Source organism: Electrona antarctica (genome assembly GCF_951216825.1).
Source record: "Electrona antarctica genome assembly, chromosome: 3".
NCBI lineage: Eukaryota > Metazoa > Chordata > Actinopteri > Myctophiformes > Myctophidae > Electrona > Electrona antarctica.
The window spans coordinates 33,197,909-33,218,819 of NC_136808.1; the positions used below are offsets into that span (position 1 = coordinate 33,197,909).

At 39.5% G+C, this 20,911-nt stretch overlaps 1 protein-coding gene across 1 annotated transcript; it reads left to right on the plus strand.

Moving 5' to 3' along the window:
• Nucleotides 1-7,111: 7,111 nt before the first annotated feature.
• Nucleotides 7,112-20,526, plus strand: LOC306919740 (low choriolytic enzyme-like; the record flags this gene model as incomplete). Its single annotated transcript, XM_079496293.1, has 9 exons — nucleotides 7,112-7,198; nucleotides 7,852-7,882; nucleotides 8,836-8,901; nucleotides 9,556-9,720; nucleotides 10,406-10,523; nucleotides 10,938-11,116; nucleotides 11,311-11,392; nucleotides 12,342-12,463; nucleotides 20,201-20,526. Exons 1-9 carry the CDS (start codon nucleotides 7,124-7,126, stop codon nucleotides 20,524-20,526), a joined length of 1,164 nt encoding a protein of 387 aa, XP_079352419.1. The 5' UTR covers nucleotides 7,112-7,123.
• Nucleotides 20,527-20,911: the final 385 nt, after the last annotated feature.

Consider the following 20,911-nt stretch of genomic DNA (forward strand, 5'->3'; position numbering starts at 1 on the left):
TCTATGGACACATTGGACAAACAAGCAAGCTACAAAGTTTATTTATTTTATTCAAACAACATCACCATCATCTCTCTCACTGTCTGCTCTGGATCATCAAACAGTCAAAATCAGATTCAGAACTTTAAATGTTTGCCAGGAACTAAATGATAAAACTTTGGAACCGCACTATTCCTTCATACTTTCACATAGAAACTCGATTCACAAACAGAACAATCCCCCTTACTGGTGGAAATGCACACTTGATACTTTGAAACAATTTGTAGTTTGAGATATTTAACTTTAAAGCACCCAATGCATTTCCAAAGGGGTTTGCTACTGGGGAGAGAGGACACAGGAGCAATGACAATGTTTTTTGTAAAGTCACTGCGGCCGCAATTTTTACACTACGGATATATTTTTTACATCACCAAGTTTGCACGGGTCTGCTCTCAGATTTAATCCAAAAACCTAAACTGTGTCATGTATACATTTTGAGTTAAGACCATTAATATCAATCAACCCGTGTCCCTCTGCATTATAGCAATTAGTGTGGTGGTCTAGTCTTTGGTAAGTCTTTGGCTGCTCAGTGGTGCAAACTGCAAAGTAACTAAGTACTGTACATGTTCTCAAGTATATACAAGTGCTTACTGCTTACAATGCAATAATTCCAGCATTTGACAGCGTTAGTTACTTGTTACTTTGCAGATTAACCTACAGTAACCACATACAGCCAATCTACAATGTGACTTGTTATGCTTGATCTGATGTTTTATGAAAATGTGAGTACTTGGTACTCAAAGTACATTTTGATGCTAAAACGCTTGTATATGCCAAGCTCCAACTGCCATGCCCCCCCCCCCCCCCCCCCCCACACACACACACACACCCCACCCCATGCATACTCCATCGCCACCCCACATTTTTTTTTGTTACAGACTATTGTATTTAAAGTGGTTGTAAAAGCATGACAGGGACAGATTCTTTCTGTTGCTCGACAGTTTGAGTTTGTTTCAACCATTTTGCAATAAATGATAATAATACCCTTCTAAACCTTCAATATCGAGCTCTCTGCTGGAAACCTTTGGACATGTTTCAGAAAATGAAAAACAATAATAAAACAAACCAGTGTTTCAATGGATCCAATAGTTATTTAGTCATAAACCCTTGTTAATAGGTTTATCGGTTCAATGTTTATAAAACCCACACACACTCTTAACCACTTTGATTTAAACTTATTGGGCCCGATTAAGCAAGTCGAAAAACCCATGCGGTAATACATATTTTGGCCTCGCTCTGCGCCTTTTCGTATTATGGAAGCCGTGGTGAACGCTCACTCATATGGAATACCACGTTCCTGAATATTTTAGCATTGGGGGAGTGTCCATATGTTAATTATTTTCGCTTTGCGCTATTTGCTATTAAGCCCCTTGACCTAAAAACCCTCAGCGCATACCGTTTCCACCTGGGTCTGACCATAAGCAAAAGGCACTGTTTGATTTTACACTTGAGCGGCTCTGGCAACACATTCTCATCCCATGTCATAATTTTACCTCGCCTTCTGACGTTTGGCAGGAGCATGAATTACCTCACCTATTGACGTATATCGGAAAAATAATACGTCATGGCGTGACTTAAGTGTAAAAAGGTCACGCTCTGACGTTTTTTATTTTTCTGTCTAAAATAATCTGAAGCTATATTATTATTCATGTCATGTTAGAGCAGGTCTGAAATAAATGTCAGAGCTGATATCGACATATAAATATGAAATAAATGCTTAAACATGTCACTATGTCTAATGTTATAACCATTGGGTTAACCAATGCTAACAGCTTCCCTGCTAAAGTATGCAAATTCCGCTAAAATCCGCCTTTTTGTACACAATCGTTTTGGAAGATAATACTAGTCTTTTACTAACTGGCTAACAGAAATAGCAGATAAAGAAGTATTAACACTGATAGTTTGTAAAAAGTGTGTTTATTTTGGTCCGCCTAAAGCTAATTGCTCTGGAGTGCTGCTGGAGTGTTGCCATGTCTGTAAGCGGCTTCTTTTTCTGTAAAGTTGCTTGTAAATATTGGTAGTTGTGGTTGCTTTTCTTGTTTCTAAAGTGCTTATTTGGGCTTTTCTCCTAATGTTGTTTAAACCAGTGATCCTCACACAGCGACATTCCCATGTCAAGGACCCCCAGATGAATGCATTTGCCCAACTAAGCCAGTGACCCCATGACAGATTTGTGTTTTTAAATGTTTCAATAACATTTTTCAAAAATATTCCACAATTGTCACTTTTTTCAAAGATTACTTTTGAAAATAGCACATCTACCAGCTCACAATGCATCACATTCATTCATTAAAACTATGAACTCTGACTGCAGGGGGATATATATTTATAATGATCATTATAACAATGTGCAAGAAAATATGTAAAAAGAAGGAAGAACTTTATATTTGTGGACAATCAAAATATGCTTGAAATTTTAATGTGGTGTCATTAAAATGAATCTTGATATGGCAGACTCACTATCTAGAAAATAAAAACATGGCACTTCATTTAAAATAGGTTGCAGACCCCTGTTATATGCGATTCTTTTGGGAGTATGTTTATAGACCTATTTACTTGTTTCTATGAGACATGGCAACAACTTTCTGGCTTTCTGTGATTGTAAAGGGTCATATATTGCTCATTTCTCAACCTTTTTTTAAAATCAAAACATCTCCATAATCATTGGGAATTCTTCTTCAATAAAATGCTACGAGCGAAGACCATAACATTGGGGCCGCAGCAATACGCATGGCGCACGTATTATGGCATTTCAACTCATTCCTTCGTCGTGACTCGAATGAAATCAAATAAAATAAACGTTATTTTACTGGTGTTTTTAGAAACAAATAAAGAGCGTGTGTGCAACAGTGCATATACGTGCATGCACTATATGCTATATTTCCTCGTCGGGATGGTGAGCTCATGGTTCTCTCATTTCTCAACCGTTTTTTAAAATGTAAAAATCCCCATATTCCTTAGGAATCTTGCTTTCATTCGCTGTATGGTACATGGTTCTATTTTTATCGAATTAAACAATATCAAACGAACTTGTATGTTCGGGGGTTAGACGATTCTGGGAACATTACGCATGGATTGCCAATTTGCCAGCCAATGCTGCGTATCTACTCGCAGTTCAATTCCGATCTGAAAGGTATAGGTAGGTGCCATTTCAAAGGCTTAGTTATTCATTTATGAATCAAATTAACTAGAATAAAGATTTTTACAGCTGTTGTCCTTCTGTCTGTCTGGTACGAATCACCGGAGGACCCATATATATATACTGTCTGATCAACTGAATGTGGACCTTATATGGAGCCCAGCTCTCACTCTGTTGTCACATTTCTCCAATGTGGAAACGGTTGCAGAATATCCACCGTTCGTTTGTGGCATTTAAACGAACCGACGCAACTTCACTGCTAATATCACAACAACTGTCAGACACATGCAGGGGGGGGTCTTGGGCACCTTCCCTTTTGCCTCAAAGTTCCCCCTCCACCACCCCCCCCAAAAATGGGCGAAATGGCAGGCCATAAAACAATCAATATTATATATTTTAATGTTTACATATAGTAATGAGAATGTATTGCTTATTTTACTGTCCGCAATGACATGGGCCAATAACTAATTATGGAACATCTTGCCCCATTAGCATAAGATATCCAAGGCCTACTACATTTCATGTGCAAAATGGCACGAGCTAGGGACGGACCCCACAAAAAGACCACACCCAAAAATCGGCGTGCACTATGCACGTGCACACATTTGCCCTTTTCTTGGGTTTGGGCAGCTGCCCCCACAGTGCTCTCTGCACGGCCCTGAAAACTCTGGATGCTTCTCCTAATATTGGTCTTCAGGCCTTCAAATCAGATCCTGCGTGTTGACACTGATCAGAGCAAAGGTCACCGAACTGTATATAAAGGACTGATTTGTAGTAGGCCAGTACTCTATATGAGGACGTTAACAGCATTTATTTAATATTAAAGTAGGCATATTTATTCACTCTGAATGAAATAAATAATTCTGATTCTGATGCCTCCTCCTGATTGCTCCGTTTCATTGAGAGAGAGAGAGAGAGAGAGAGAGAGAGAGAGAGAGAGAGAGAGAGAGAGAGAGAGAGAGAGAGAGAGAGAGCAATCACATCAAATAGCGTGGTCATGTCCAGTCGCAAAGCACACGGCACATCTCTTGAACAACTAAAAGAATGCCTGGACTGGACTGTTTGGGACACTTTTGGAAACGGTTCATTGGATGAAATCACTATGGTCACAAATGATTACAATAATTTCCGTGTAGATTTGGTTGTTCCGAAAAAGGAGATAAAAATGTACCCAAATAATAAATCATATGTGACCAAGGATATAAAAGAGGTAATAAATGAAAGGAAAACATGCAGCCTTCATAAACAAAGATCTCAGTGCACTGAAATTAACAGAAAAAAGCTCAAAAACAAAATGAGGCAGGCAAAATTGGCACATCTAGAGAATGTGTTCATGACTAATAATCATAAAAAGGTGTGGGACACTATGAAGTCTATGACGGGAATGTCAGCACCAACCAAACCATCATGACAGACAATGAACCTGGCCTTGCTGCAGACGACCTAAACACTTTCTTTGCCAGATTCGAATTATTGGACAATTCTTATAAGTGCACTGATATACTTAAGGCTGTAACACCTGCCCCCTCAGACAGAATCATCAGCACAGAGGAGGATGTCAGGAAAGTGTTTCAGTGTACTAACACAAGGAAAGCCAATGGGCCAGATGAGTGCAGTGCTTTTCTCCTTAAGAACTTGAGTTGGCTCCAGTGTGGCAACCAATATTTCAAACCTCTGTAGACACACACACAATTCCTCTGTCTTGGAAAACCTCACACATAAAGCCATTACCCAAAATCCAATGTCCAAAAGAACATAAGGATTATAGACCCATAGCTCTCACTTCAGTGATTATGAAATCACTTGAAAGAATACTTTTACAACATCTTGTTAGTATGACCCCTGTCAGTTTGCTTATAAAAAGGGTTGCGGCACAGAGGATGCGGTTGTCACACTGGTCCACTTAATTACGAAACACCTAAATAAGTCAAATAAGAATTATGCAAGGGTGCTGTTCTTAGACTTTTCTTCAGCTTTCAATGCAATACAGTCTGATATACTAGGGTCAAAGATGGTACAGTTGGAACTGAATACATACTTAATTCACTGGTATGCTTCCTTTCTTACTAACAGAGTACAGAGGGTGAAAGTGAACACAACCTTCTCCGCAGCATTAACTACGAATGTTGGTGCCCCCCAGGGGTGTGTAAGGTCAGCTGTACTTTTCACCCTTTATACTGACAGCTGTCGTACTGAGGAATATTGTCTGATTGTCGCACCGACACATCAGATCAGTACATTCTAAAGTACTCGGATGATACAACTTTAATTTCTCTTCTAGATAGTTCCAGTGATCCTGGACTGCACCAACACAGAGTAAAAAATAAGGTGGTTGAATTGAGTGATAACAACGCTCTCATCATTAACACAAAAAAGACAGAAGAGATTATTTTTGGTGCACCACTAGAGACACACAGATCCCCCATCACTATTCATAGTGAACAGATTAACCAGGTATGTTCATATAAATACCTAGGAGTAGAAATAGATCATCTCCTGTCGTGGAAAGATCAGATTGAATCAGTGTGTAAGAAAACAACGCAAAGAATCTATTTCCTTCGCCGTTTAAGATCCTTTGGTGCTAGTAGACGGATTCTTCTTTTGGTTTTCACTTCTGTTATTATGAGTGTTCTTCAGTACTGTAGTAACACCAGGTAGCCTTAAAGTCACAACTGCTGCAACAACTAAACATTTGTTCAAAGATTGTTGGACAACCACTTCAGAGGCTCTATACATCCACGTATGATAACAGCATCCTAAGGTTAGCAAGGAATATCACCTCTAATACTAGCCATGTTTTGCATGGAGAGTATAGGTTGCTGCCTTCAGGAAGGAGATATGGTGTTCCAGCATACAATAAGGTCAGACTGAAGAGGTCTTTTGTCCATCAGTCGACTCTGAGGCTTAATCAGGATTTTGGCCAGGACTAGACTGAGCTGTTTATGCACATTTATGTCAAATGTGTGTATATGTGTTGCGTTCAGTGCAAGCTGACAATAAAGTACTATATCATATCATATCTCTCCGGTAAAAAAGGGCGCACCCGTTGTCCTTTTACCTGTGCCTGCCGACCAAGTAAAAATAGCCACTCTACAGCTCACAACTGGTTGCGGACACGTCACGTGACACTTCTAGTGCGGGACTTGCCAAATTTGTAGCCTAAATTCAAAGTTCTCTATATGGTCTGCAACCAAGGGTGCATAATTGTTGTATTATATAGCTTGTAGTACTAGATCTGCTCTCAAAGTTTGCAACTCAACTCGACTTCATCCCATGATCTGGGAGAACAAATGTCGTTGATCATTTGTTTAATTGGCTTTACCGGCATCAGAATCAGAATTATTTATTTCATTCAGAGTGAATAAATATGCCTACTTTAATATTAAATAAATGCTGTTAACGTCCTCATATAGAGTGGCCTACTACAAATGAACGGTACGTCCTTTCTCTGATCAGTGTCAACACGCAGGATCAGATTTGAAGGCCTGAAGACCTATTAGGAGAAGCATCCAGAGTTGTCAGGGCCGTGCAGAGAGCACTGTGGGGGCAGCTGCCCAAACCCAAGGAAAGGGCACAGGTGCGCATAGCGCACGCCGATCTTTGGGTGTGGTCTTTTTGTGGGGTCCGTCCCTAGCTCGTGCCATTTCGCACATGAAATGTAGTAGGCCTTGGGCACACTTTGTGGGCACACTTTGAGGCAAAAGGAAGTTGCATGTGCCTGACAGTTGTTGTGACAGCAGTGAAGTTGCGTCGGTTCGTTTAAATGCAACAAACGAAAGGTGCAACCGTTTCCACATTGGAGAAATGTGACAACAGAGTGAGAGCTGGGCTCCATATAAGGTCCACATTCAGTTGATCAGACAGTATATATTCCTCTGGTGATTTGTACCAGACAGACAGAAGGACGGACGGACTGACAGACAGACAGACAGACAGATATCAACCATGTTGTCTTTCATCCAGGTTGCTGTGCTCATTGGCTCTCTCTGCTGCTCTGTCCATGGCTTTGTCATAATAAAGGTAATTATTCTAATTTCGTTTTATAGTAAGTAAAGTAGTTGTGTGAACGGTGCCGGTTACAAGTATAAAATTCTGGCATTCAGAATTGACTTAATTGTATTTGTTGACCAGTGGTTCCTATGGAGACACAAAGAGTCTCCTTTGTGACTCCATAGGGAACCACTGGTCATCAAATTATTAATGCGCCAAAAACTAAAAATATCCATGAATTCAAGTCTCTATAAGTGAGTAATATTGATAGACAAAATAAGTGATTATAGGTGGTTAATGTATGTTTATGGTAATAAAACTGAATCTAAAAAGTAACTAGTAACTAAAATGTTCAAATAATTGTAGTGGGGTAAAAGTACAATATTTTCCTCAGATGTAATTGTGTAGAAGTAAAAGTTTTTCAAATTGGAAATATTCCACTAAAGTGAAAGTATCTCAAAATTGTACAGTACTTGAGTAAATGTACTTACAGTTGTTACTGTATAAGTTCCTATAGAAAGAAGTAGCATACTGTCACTGTTTCACCATTCCTGTTTCACCAAATCTGTGTGTGTGTGTGTGTGTGTGTGTGTGTGTGTGTGTGTGTGTGTGTGTGTGTGTGTGTGTGTGTGTGTGTGTGTGTGTGTGTGTGTGTGTGTGTGTGTGTGTGTGTGTGTGTGCAGGCTTCAGGTGATATGAGCGACGAAGGCCCTGGTAAGGCTGCTCTTCTTCATATAATTTATTTGAATCAATATAAAATGCTTTATAGCATGATTTTTGTAATATTGTTATACAACACTATGAGTAGGCTATGTATGAGTTGTTAATAACTATAATTATTCAGTGTTATAATCAGATTATGAATAAAGCATTATAAGAATATAGGATGCATATAGCATGCTTGCCATTGCAAAAAAAATGAAATATTTGTTAGCATAGCAAGACAGTGTTAGTCTCACGTAACCAGACTGTTGCCTCTCGCAATTTCCAAATGCTTTCATCAGTCTGGAGCAACGGAAGAGCTGTCATGAGTAAACTATAAAGCGGAAGTGGAGCCTCCTCGCCACTTCCTTTACAGTTGCGCACATTTATCCTAATATAAATAGAAATCATGTAAGCTTATATAGCTTGTTGAAAGAAGGAAATAAAAAAAATAAGCTCTAAAGATATTTTAAAATATATTTTCGTGAACGGAAATTGCAGCTTCCTTACTCGGATTTCGGGAGCTGTAGTTCCAGGCTCTATATAGCATTCGGAGATTGTGGAATAGTTGTCTGGCTACACGAGACTAATAAGCCTATAACAATAATAATCACTGTTATATTGCATTATAATTACTGAATGCATTATAAATCAGTATAAGTGGTCATTTGGGTGCTTTAAACTAAAGGGATATATTTCATTTTCAAAAAATGTTTTGGTAATTTTATCGTCTACTCAAACTCAATTTTAACCGCTGCGATGCATTGTCTCCTTTTCAACCAACCATAAAATGACTTGTCTTTTAGTTCTATACTGGATCTCTTCTCCACTATACTCCACAACATTTTACTTTGTTGATGAAATTGTCATAGTTTTAGTCATCATAGCTTTGTTTTTTTTACTGACACTTTATAAAGTTTACACGTAACAGTGTTACCTGTAATAAATGGTGTCTTCTTTCACAGACAACTCCACTATGGAAGAAGAATTGTCTGCAGCCTCCATGATTGAGAAGGCCAATGCTCACATCGGTATGTTCACCTCCACTGTAATGATATACATGTCCTCAATCACAACCACTTCAACCCTGTATCTACCTAGATGACCGGAGTCCCCCAGGGCTCTCTTCTAGGTCCATAGAATCAAATCAAATCACTTGCCTTAAGCGTCACTATGCAACTGTTTTATGTATAAAATGTAATTTTGTCCAATCTGTATGACTAGAGTACGTTAATACAATCTGGATGTTTTATTGTGTCTTACAGAGGCCTCGTATAAGCCCCTCATGGGCTTTTTGCCTCGTAGATCCTAACATCTTCCCTTTTCTATGTTGATTGTTTGTTTTTATACTGTGCTAAATAAATAAATACAAAAAAAAGTACAACATAACTTAATAGAATCTGCATGGTAGAGTATGTTAATACAATATAACTTAACTTATACAATCTGCATGGTATAGTGTTTTGGTACGATGATGCGCGACTGCGACGCACCACCGCTCCTAGCCATGCCGGTCCGCGAACATTTTATGAACTGGCAGCCGGTCTGTGCCGTGGTAATGGCAAGGTTGGGAACCCCTGTTTTAAATGAAGCCCCAGATCTGTACTGCCGGTTGCCAACCTCCTAAATGGCCCTCGGTGTGGGCGTGGCTGCCCACATGACATTGATGTTCCTCCTGTTCCCAGGAGTGGGCGATGACGAGCTAGGCCTAACGATAGTGGACATGGACATCGCCGTGCCGACAGGCCTGGGGAACGCCGACCCGTGCACGGGACGAGCACGCAGCTGTCTGTGGCCCAAGGCTACCGACGGACGCGTCTATGTACCCTTCACCATCTCCAACCAGTACTGTAAGTACAATTTGGAGAACATTGTGATACGATCATTACAGTTGTATACATTATAATAAGATTATTACAGCTTTGATAACATTATAATAAGATTATTACAGTCGTGATAACATTGTAATAGGATCATCACAGTTGTAATTACATTATAATAAGATTATTACAGCTTTGATAACATTATAAGATTATTAGTCGTGATAACATTGTAATAGGATCATCACAGTTGTAACTAGAACGGCACTCTGTCGAATGCCTACTTGCTTGTTGCACACAAGTAGGCCATAAATGGCCTACTAGTGTCTACTAGCGCCCCGTTTGATCGTGCCAGCATATGACGTCAGGGTATAACTAGCTCTCAATGATGACGTAATAAAGATGTGGATTAAAGGACCCAATGCCAGGGTGTAATTGGTTTTCGATGGTGACGTAAGGACGATATGTTTTAGTGTCGGGAGGATTAAAGGTAATGCCCCCATGTATACATGTATGTAATCTGACACCACTGTCATATCAAGCACAAGTAGTCATTACGTCATACGCTGGCACGGCGCATACGCATCAAACATCGTCCTGGACGAAAACTATTACTTGTGCGCTCTGCTTGCGCAAATAATTACTTTGTAATAGCATTACTACAGTTGCGATCACATTGTAATAGGATCATCACAGTTGTAATGAACCTTTCCAGCGGCCAACGAGAGGAACCTCATCCTCCAGGGTCTGAACTCCTTCGCTCAGTCAACCTGCGTCCGTTTCTACCAGCGAAGAAACGAGAGAGCCTTCCTGAACATCCAGTCTCGACAAGGGTAGGAATGAACCCAATTCACACACGCTCATGAATATGTTGGGTTTTTTAACCCATCATTTCCCTCAATATGGCATAGCAGTGGTGCCGCAAATAGAAAATATTTATATCAATTCTTTTAAGCGTGGAACCAAGCCATCCAGGCCCCTTGTGAATCAAGACCATAACACATTTGAGTAGGCCTATGTGTCTAAAAATATTTGAAATCCACAAAATAAAGGGAATGTATACTTTTGCGATTAAAAGAAAATTATTAATAATAAAACAAGAAATATAAAGCTAGGGCTATTTACTTGTGACCCATAAACACCCACAAATGGGTCCCGAGACCCACTGCTTGGGAAACAAGCAGAGGACATTTGACATGCCAGAACCTAATCATGTGATCTCCATCCTCCTCCTACACCAAACGCAGGTGTTTCTCGTTTGTGGGTCGCCAGGGCAACGCTCAGACGTTGTCTCTCCAGCGCAGGGGGTGTGTCTTCCTGGGCACCATCCAGCACGAGCTGCTCCACGCACTGGGCTTCGACCACGAGCAGACCCGCTCCGACCGTGACCAGAACGTACGAATCCTTCTGGAGAACGTGGAGCCTGGTGGGTGGATTCTGACTGGCTGCAGAGCCCCGCTTAGATTGATTGATTGATTGAATCCTTTATTACGTGCGTGCGTGCGTGCGTGCGTGCGTGCGTGCGTGCGTGCGTGCGTGCGTGCGTGCGTGCGTGCGTGCGTGCGTGCGTGCGTGCGTGCGCACTTCTGTGAATTCTAATCAATCTTGATTTTCTTTCAGGAACGGAGGGGAATTTCCGCAGGATCAACACCAGGAATCTGAACACTCCGTATAACTACAGATCTATCATGCACTATTCAGGGTAACTCCATTAAGCTTTCACTATAATACATTAATTGACACTAGTGGAAAAAGTACTCAAATATTTTACTCGCTCTCAGCTGGGGTCCTTGGCCTGAAAGACGTTGAAGACCCCTGTATGATAGTGTAATAACATGCTATTCAACCATAACTCTGTAATTGCAGTCATTATTTCTGATTATAATTAAGGCGTAATAAAAAAAGAGAAGTGCAGTAAATCAAACTCTATAGTTTTAAAGAGCATAAATGAAGCCTGATTCATACATTGGTGATACAGGGCATCGCTCGACAAATATAATATATTTTCAAATATAAGAATAGCATAATAAGCTAATCTTACAAGCTTACAACGTGCTGTAAGCTTGTAGATGTGCTATTTCCCCTATTTTAAAGAAATTCCGAAAGCATACAATTATTCAAAATGTCAGTGATGTCTTTGTTTTTATTATGTTATTTGTCATATCTGACCCGTGCAATTTTTGAGTATGATCCTATAACACATAACAGTCAACCAGAAATATAATTTTAACTCATATGTTCCAACGTTCAATGCCAAAAACACAATTTAAATTGTTAATTGCAATTATAATTTTACGACAAATAAATGTCAACTTAAAGCAGTAGTTCATCCAAAGAATTACCTATTTTCTGTCAATTACACACCCATGAAGCCTTGAATTCATGGAGATATTTTCGTTTTTGTCACCTTCCTATAAGCAAATAATTTGATGACCGGATCATCGGCCAATAGGTGACTCAGTAGGAGACTCTTTGGGTCTCGAGACTACACTTTGAGTCTTGAGACTCCAACGGTCATTCAAATAATTGGCTTAGGAATATGACAACTACTACTTTAAATGTTGTAATGGCGACAGCTCTAAGAATCGCAGTCCTATAATGTCCTCATGCAGCTCACAGTAAAAGTTGTGTTTTTTCCCTCCACGGTATAGCACCGCCTTCTCCCGGAACGGCCGTCCCACCATCGTGCCGATCCCCAACCCCAACGTCCGCCTGGGCAACACCCAGATGGACACCACCGACATCCTCAGGATCAACCGCCTCTACCAATGCAGTAAGTATACCCAGGGCTCTATTTTTGTCCATGCTAAACCCTTTATCCCTAAACTACTTTGCCTTTTTTTTTTTAAACAATTTTGATTCTCAACCTTTTCAGGCTGTGCCCCCCCCAAAATAATCCTATCATATTTGAACTGGGGACCCTCAACATATAATCATAATTGAACTGGGGGGACCCCCATTCCCTCCTCTCGGGCCTGCCAAAGAAGTCAACAGACAGAATCCAACTTGTTCAAAATGCGGCTGCTAGGGTTTTAACCAAAACTAAGATGAGAGATCATATTACTCCAGTTTTACACTCACTACATTGGCTCCCGGTGGTTTTTAGGATTGATTTTAAAATTATTTTACTTGTTTATAAATCCCTAAACGGTCTTGCACCCTCATACCTCCGCGAATGCCTACCCAGATACGTTCCTAACCGCCCCCTCAGGTCCTCCACTGCTGGCCTGCTTGAAGTGCCTGAAAGAATGTCTACAAAAAAGTATGGTGAGGCAGCCTTCTGCTTCTATGGGCCTACAGCCTGGAATCGACTTCCATTTCAACTTAGACACGCACCCTCTGTAGACATTTTTAAAGCTCAACTCAAGACTCACCTTTTTACTCTTGCTTTTAATTGAGTTTTAGTTTTAGTTTTAGTTGAGTTCTCTATTCTGACCTTTTGCGGTGTGCTTTGTTTCTCGTCCATCTATGTTTTTATGCTTTTTTTGTTGTTTGCTCTTTACCATTGTTTTATCCGTCTAACTGCTTGCCTGTGTTTTATTGCTATTTTTATGTACTGCCCTGTGAAGCACTTTGAGTTGCATTTATGTATGAAAGGTGCTATAGAAATAAAGTTTATTATTATTATTATACCCTGACAAGCATTTGGAATGTAGGAGTTGGGGCATTACATTTAGTTTGACTCAGTTCCACAGATAAATGTTGTAGATTGGCTATTTTCTCAATGTTTGCTAAAATGTTGGCCAATGTGTTTGTCCAGTTTATATAGTATAGTTTGACTGTACTATCTCCTCCACAGGCACATCTGACCCCATGCTCCCCCCTGACGAGAATATGGAGGACCTCTTATAAGAGGACCTCTTATCATGGAAGTTTGGAACCAAATTAAGGTAAAGACTGTTATGTATTCATTTAACCCTTTGAATATATATATATATATATATATATATATATATATATATATATATATATATATATATATATATTCTTTTTTTTTTTTTCATCATTGAATTGTTTTTAATTAATGAAAGATCACACCTGTGTGAACTGAGTGGTGCAACTCCCCTCTCCCCCTGGCTCTCTCTCTCTCTCTCTGTATAATTAGCAGGCAACAGTGCAACACTATCTCTCTATCTCTGTTTCTGGCACAACAGCGCCACTTTTGCCCCTACTGGTACTCTAAACATCGGGACATAGTCACATAGGAACATAGCTGTTCCTTGGAGTGGTTGCACCACTCAAAAATGTAGTAAAATCTACAAGCCGGTCAGCATGTGTGTATGGTGTACTCACTGTGTATACTTCCACAGATCTCTCTCTCTCTCTCTCCTGTCTTCTCAGGAGGAGCTGTAGGAGGAGGATGAGAAGAAACTAGAAAGGTCGCAATTTTAAAAAATTGCAAAGTGTGGTTGCCGCAGTGGCTTACATATGCCCCTCCCACTGATATTGCCAGCCAATTACAATGTTGCGTCACCCCTGCGATCATGCGTAAGTAATTCGGATGGGATTTATCCCCCCAAAAAACATTTTTCTGCAAGAAACGGTTACATTTTTCGCATTTGCGGCGCCCCCTATGGATGAAAATAGAATCGCTTTTGGCTTTTGGTTGATTAAACCACCCACGACATCTGATTCAAATTTGGGATGGATTGGACATTCCGTTCGTGATTTTAGGCATTTTTTGTAAAATAGGCCCCTCCCGCTAACTTCGGACGACGATTAAGGCCGAACGATACGGACAAAAAAAATTCAAAAAATCTGAAAAAAATTTAAACGCGGTCCGATAGGTCCAGAGATCATGTGTACCGATTTCGGTGAGATTCGGACCAAATCTGTAGAATCAGAAAATAAAAGTGTGTTTTGAAGAAAATTCAAAATGGCGGAAAATCTATCCTGACGCAAATGGGCGTGGCCTATATGGGGAGATGCGTCATGACCCAAGGAATCCAGGGCAAAAATAATTTTGATTTTACGACCTACGGTTCAAGAGTTATAAGCCAAAACGTAAAGTGGGCTGTTATAGCGCCACCATGAGGCCGACCGATATAATTATAAGTTAATTAATTTTAGTAAGTATTACGAATTATCCCTCCAAGTTTTGTAACTATAGCCCTTACGGTCTCCGAGGAAAAAATACTTGAACGTGATTTTTCGCATTTTCCCATTCATGTCAATGGGGACATTTAATTCACTAATAAATTAATATCAATTAAACTATACAACATTTCTCTTAGAAACGAGCAAGCACACGATTCCCGATTTTTACAGTCAATTTGACATATGGCTCAAGTGCGTACAGTCAAAACTGTGGGACTAGTAGTGGGACAAACTTTGTCTTACTCTAGTAAAATAATAAAAATAATAAAGTGTTACAATTACAATAGTCTGGTTGCCCTTTAGGGCAACCACACTAATGAGACAATGTGTGTGCAGCTTTGCTTCTGATTATTATAAAACAAACAGCACATATAGGCTGGTTGAATAAGCTTTGATGTCATCAATATTTACTTTTGATATACTCTTGCAAAGAATTATGTTTTTGACTTTGTGCCAACAGACTTGCATATAACCAATTCATTATATACTTCTGTATTGATCAAACATTTAAAAAAATCAATAAAACCAATGTGGCATTATAAAAACCTATTAATCTACATTTATTTCTGTGTCAATTCACGTTGAATCCAATGTTACAATACATAATATCCTCTCTGTCGGGTAGAAAACTCATAATGTTCAAAACCATCACTTTTCAGAATTCAAATCGAATAGAAATAGGGGGGAAATAGCAGACGTACAATCTCAAAAGCTTGTAGATCGGCTATTTCTGCTGCTTTTGTGCAACGAATTATAGTGTGACCAAATGGCCAACTGATTGTGCTGTAAAATACATGCCCAAAGTGCACGCTTGCTGGGTGGTCTATGGACACATTGGACAAACAAGCAAGCTACAAAGTTTATTTATTTTATTCAAACAACATCACCATCATCTCTCTCACTGTCTGCTCTGGATCATCAAACAGTCAAAATCAGATTCAGAACTTTAAATGTTTGCCAGGAACTAAATGATAAAACTTTGGAACCGCACTATTCCTTCATACTTTCACATAGAAACTCGATTCACAAACAGAACAATCCCCCTTACTGGTGGAAATGCACACTTGATACTTTGAAACAATTTGTAGTTTGAGATATTTAACTTTAAAGCACCCAATGCATTTCCAAAGGGGTTTGCTACTGGGGAGAGAGGACACAGGAGCAATGACAATGTTTTTTGTAAAGTCACTGCGGCCGCAATTTTTACACTACGGATATATTTTTTACATCACCAAGTTTGCACGGGTCTGCTCTCAGATTTAATCCAAAAACCTAAACTGTGTCATGTATACATTTTGAGTTAAGACCATTAATATCAATCAACCCGTGTCCCTCTGCATTATAGCAATTAGTGTGGTGGTCTAGTCTTTGGTAAGTCTTTGGCTGCTCAGTGGTGCAAACTGCAAAGTAACTAAGTACTGTACATGTTCTCAAGTATATACAAGTGCTTACTGCTTACAATGCAATAATTCCAGCATTTGACAGCGTTAGTTACTTGTTACTTTGCAGATTAACCTACAGTAACCACATACAGCCAATCTACAATGTGACTTGTTATGCTTGATCTGATGTTTTATGAAAATGTGAGTACTTGGTACTCAAAGTACATTTTGATGCTAAAACGCTTGTATATGCCAAGCTCCAACTGCCATGCCCCCCCCCCCCCCCCCCCCACACACACACACACACCCCACCCCATGCATACTCCATCGCCACCCCACATTTTTTTTTGTTACAGACTATTGTATTTAAAGTGGTTGTAAAAGCATGACAGGGACAGATTCTTTCTGTTGCTCGACAGTTTGAGTTTGTTTCAACCATTTTGCAATAAATGATAATAATACCCTTCTAAACCTTCAATATCGAGCTCTCTGCTGGAAACCTTTGGACATGTTTCAGAAAATGAAAAACAATAATAAAACAAACCAGTGTTTCAATGGATCCAATAGTTATTTAGTCATAAACCCTTGTTAATAGGTTTATCGGTTCAATGTTTATAAAACCCACACACACTCTTAACCACTTTGATTTAAACTTATTGGGCCCGATTAAGCAAGTCGAAAAACCCATGCGGTAATACATATTTTGGCCTCGCTCTGCGCCTTTTCGTATTATGGAAGCCGTGGTGAACGCTCACTCATATGGAATACCACGTTCCTGAATATTTTAGCATTGGGGGAGTGTCCATATGTTAATTATTTTCGCTTTGCGCTATTTGCTATTAAGCCCCTTGACCTAAAAACCCTCAGCGCATACCGTTTCCACCTGGGTCTGACCATAAGCAAAAGGCACTGTTTGATTTTACACTTGAGCGGCTCTGGCAACACATTCTCATCCCATGTCATAATTTTACCTCGCCTTCTGACGTTTGGCAGGAGCATGAATTACCTCACCTATTGACGTATATCGGAAAAATAATACGTCATGGCGTGACTTAAGTGTAAAAAGGTCACGCTCTGACGTTTTTTATTTTTCTGTCTAAAATAATCTGAAGCTATATTATTATTCATGTCATGTTAGAGCAGGTCTGAAATAAATGTCAGAGCTGATATCGACATATAAATATGAAATAAATGCTTAAACATGTCACTATGTCTAATGTTATAACCATTGGGTTAACCAATGCTAACAGCTTCCCTGCTAAAGTATGCAAATTCCGCTAAAATCCGCCTTTTTGTACACAATCGTTTTGGAAGATAATACTAGTCTTTTACTAACTGGCTAACAGAAATAGCAGATAAAGAAGTATTAACACTGATAGTTTGTAAAAAGTGTGTTTATTTTGGTCCGCCTAAAGCTAATTGCTCTGGAGTGCTGCTGGAGTGTTGCCATGTCTGTAAGCGGCTTCTTTTTCTGTAAAGTTGCTTGTAAATATTGGTAGTTGTGGTTGCTTTTCTTGTTTCTAAAGTGCTTATTTGGGCTTTTCTCCTAATGTTGTTTAAACCAGTGATCCTCACACAGCGACATTCCCATGTCAAGGACCCCCAGATGAATGCATTTGCCCAACTAAGCCAGTGACCCCATGACAGATTTGTGTTTTTAAATGTTTCAATAACATTTTTCAAAAATATTCCACAATTGTCACTTTTTTCAAAGATTACTTTTGAAAATAGCACATCTACCAGCTCACAATGCATCACATTCATTCATTAAAACTATGAACTCTGACTGCAGGGGGATATATATTTATAATGATCATTATAACAATGTGCAAGAAAATATGTAAAAAGAAGGAAGAACTTTATATTTGTGGACAATCAAAATATGCTTGAAATTTTAATGTGGTGTCATTAAAATGAATCTTGATATGGCAGACTCACTATCTAGAAAATAAAAACATGGCACTTCATTTAAAATAGGTTGCAGACCCCTGTTATATGCGATTCTTTTGGGAGTATGTTTATAGACCTATTTACTTGTTTCTATGAGACATGGCAACAACTTTCTGGCTTTCTGTGATTGTAAAGGGTCATATATTGCTCATTTCTCAACCTTTTTTTAAAATCAAAACATCTCCATAATCATTGGGAATTCTTCTTCAATAAAATGCTACGAGCGAAGACCATAACATTGGGGCCGCAGCAATACGCATGGCGCACGTATTATGGCATTTCAACTCATTCCTTCGTCGTGACTCGAATGAAATAAAATAAAATAAACGTTATTTTACTGGTGTTTTTAGAAACAAATAAAGAGCGTGTGTGCAACAGTGCATATACGTGCATGCACTATATGCTATATTTCCTCGTCGGGATGGTGAGCTCTTCACAGCTCTGTCTTTCATATTATTCTTATAATATTTGATATTATAAACACTCATGGTTCTCTCATTTCTCAACCGTTTTTTAAAATGTAAAAATCCCCATATTCCTTAGGAATCTTGCTTTCATTCGCTGTATGGTACATGGTTCTATTTTTATCGAATTAAACAATATCAAACGAACTTGTATGTTCGGGGGTTAGACGATTCTGGGAACATTACGCATGGATTGCCAATTTGCCAGCCAATGCTGCGTATCTACTCGCAGTTCAATTCCGATCTGAAAGGTATAGGTAGGTGCCATTTCAAAGGCTTAGTTATTCATTTATGAATCAAATTAACTAGAATAAAGATTTTTACAGCTGTTGTCCTTCTGTCTGTCTGGTACGAATCACCGGAGGACCCATATATATATACTGTCTGATCAACTGAATGTGGACCTTATATGGAGCCCAGCTCTCACTCTGTTGTCACATTTCTCCAATGTGGAAACGGTTGCAGAATATCCACCGTTCGTTTGTGGCATTTAAACGAACCGACGCAACTTCACTGCTAATATCACAACAACTGTCAGACACATGCAGGGGGGGGTCTTGGGCACCTTCCCTTTTGCCTCAAAGTTCCCCCTCCACCACCCCCCCCAAAAATGGGCGAAATGGCAGGCCATAAAACAATCAATATTATATATTTTAATGTTTACATATAGTAATGAGAATGTATTGCTTATTTTACTGTCCGCAATGACATGGGCCAATAACTAATTATGGAACATCTTGCCCCATTAGCATAAGATATCCAAGGCCTACTACATTTCATGTGCAAAATGGCACGAGCTAGGGACGGACCCCACAAAAAGACCACACCCAAAAATCGGCGTGCACTATGCACGTGCACACATTTGCCCTTTTCTTGGGTTTGGGCAGCTGCCCCCACAGTGCTCTCTGCACGGCCCTGAAAACTCTGGATGCTTCTCCTAATATTGGTCTTCAGGCCTTCAAATCAGATCCTGCGTGTTGACACTGATCAGAGCAAAGGTCACCGAACTGTATATAAAGGACTGATTTGTAGTAGGCCAGTACTCTATATGAGGACGTTAACAGCATTTATTTAATATTAAAGTAGGCATATTTATTCACTCTGAATGAAATAAATAATTCTGATTCTGATGCCTCCTCCTGATTGCTCCGTTTCATTGAGAGAGAGAGAGAGAGAGAGAGAGAGAGAGAGAGAGAGAGAGAGAGAGAGAGAGAGAGAGAGAGAGAGAGAGAGAGAGCAATCACATCAAATAGCGTGGTCATGTCCAGTCGCAAAGCACACGGCACATCTCTTGAACAACTAAAAGAATGCCTGGACTGGACTGTTTGGGACACTTTTGGAAACGGTTCATTGGATGAAATCACTATGGTCACAAATGATTACAATAATTTCCGTGTAGATTTGGTTGTTCCGAAAAAGGAGATAAAAATGTACCCAAATAATAAATCATATGTGACCAAGGATATAAAAGAGGTAATAAATGAAAGGAAAACATGCAGCCTTCATAAACAAAGATCTCAGTGCACTGAAATTAACAGAAAAAAGCTCAAAAACAAAATGAGGCAGGCAAAATTGGCACATCTAGAGAATGTGTTCATGACTAATAATCATAAAAAGGTGTGGGACACTATGAAGTCTATGACGGGAATGTCAGCACCAACCAAACCATCATGACAGACAATGAACCTGGCCTTGCTGCAGACGACCTAAACACTTTCTTTGCCAGATTCGAATTATTGGACAATTCTTATAAGTGCACTGATATACTTAAGGCTGTAACACCTGCCCCCTCAGACAGAATCATCAGCACAGAGGAGGATGTCAGGAAAGTGTTTCAGTGTACTAACACAAGGAAAGCCAATGGGCCAGATGAGTGCAGTGCTTTTCTCCTTAAGAACTTGAGTTGGCTCCAGTGTGGCAACCAATATTTCAAACCTCTGTAGACACACACACAATTCCTCTGTCTTGGAAAACCTCACACATAAAGCCATTACCCAAAATCCAATGTCCAAAAGAACATAAGGATTATAGACCCATAGCTCTCACTTCAGTGATTATGAAATCACTTGAAAGAATACTTTTACAACATCTTGTTAGTATGACCCCTGTCAGTTTGCTTATAAAAAGGGTTGCGGCACAGAGGATGCGGTTGTCACACTGGTCCACTTAATTACGAAACACCTAAATAAGTCAAATAAGAATTATGCAAGGGTGCTGTTCTTAGACTTTTCTTCAGCTTTCAATGCAATACAGTCTGATATACTAGGGTCAAAGATGGTACAGTTGGAACTGAATACATACTTAATTCACTGGTATGCTTCCTTTCTT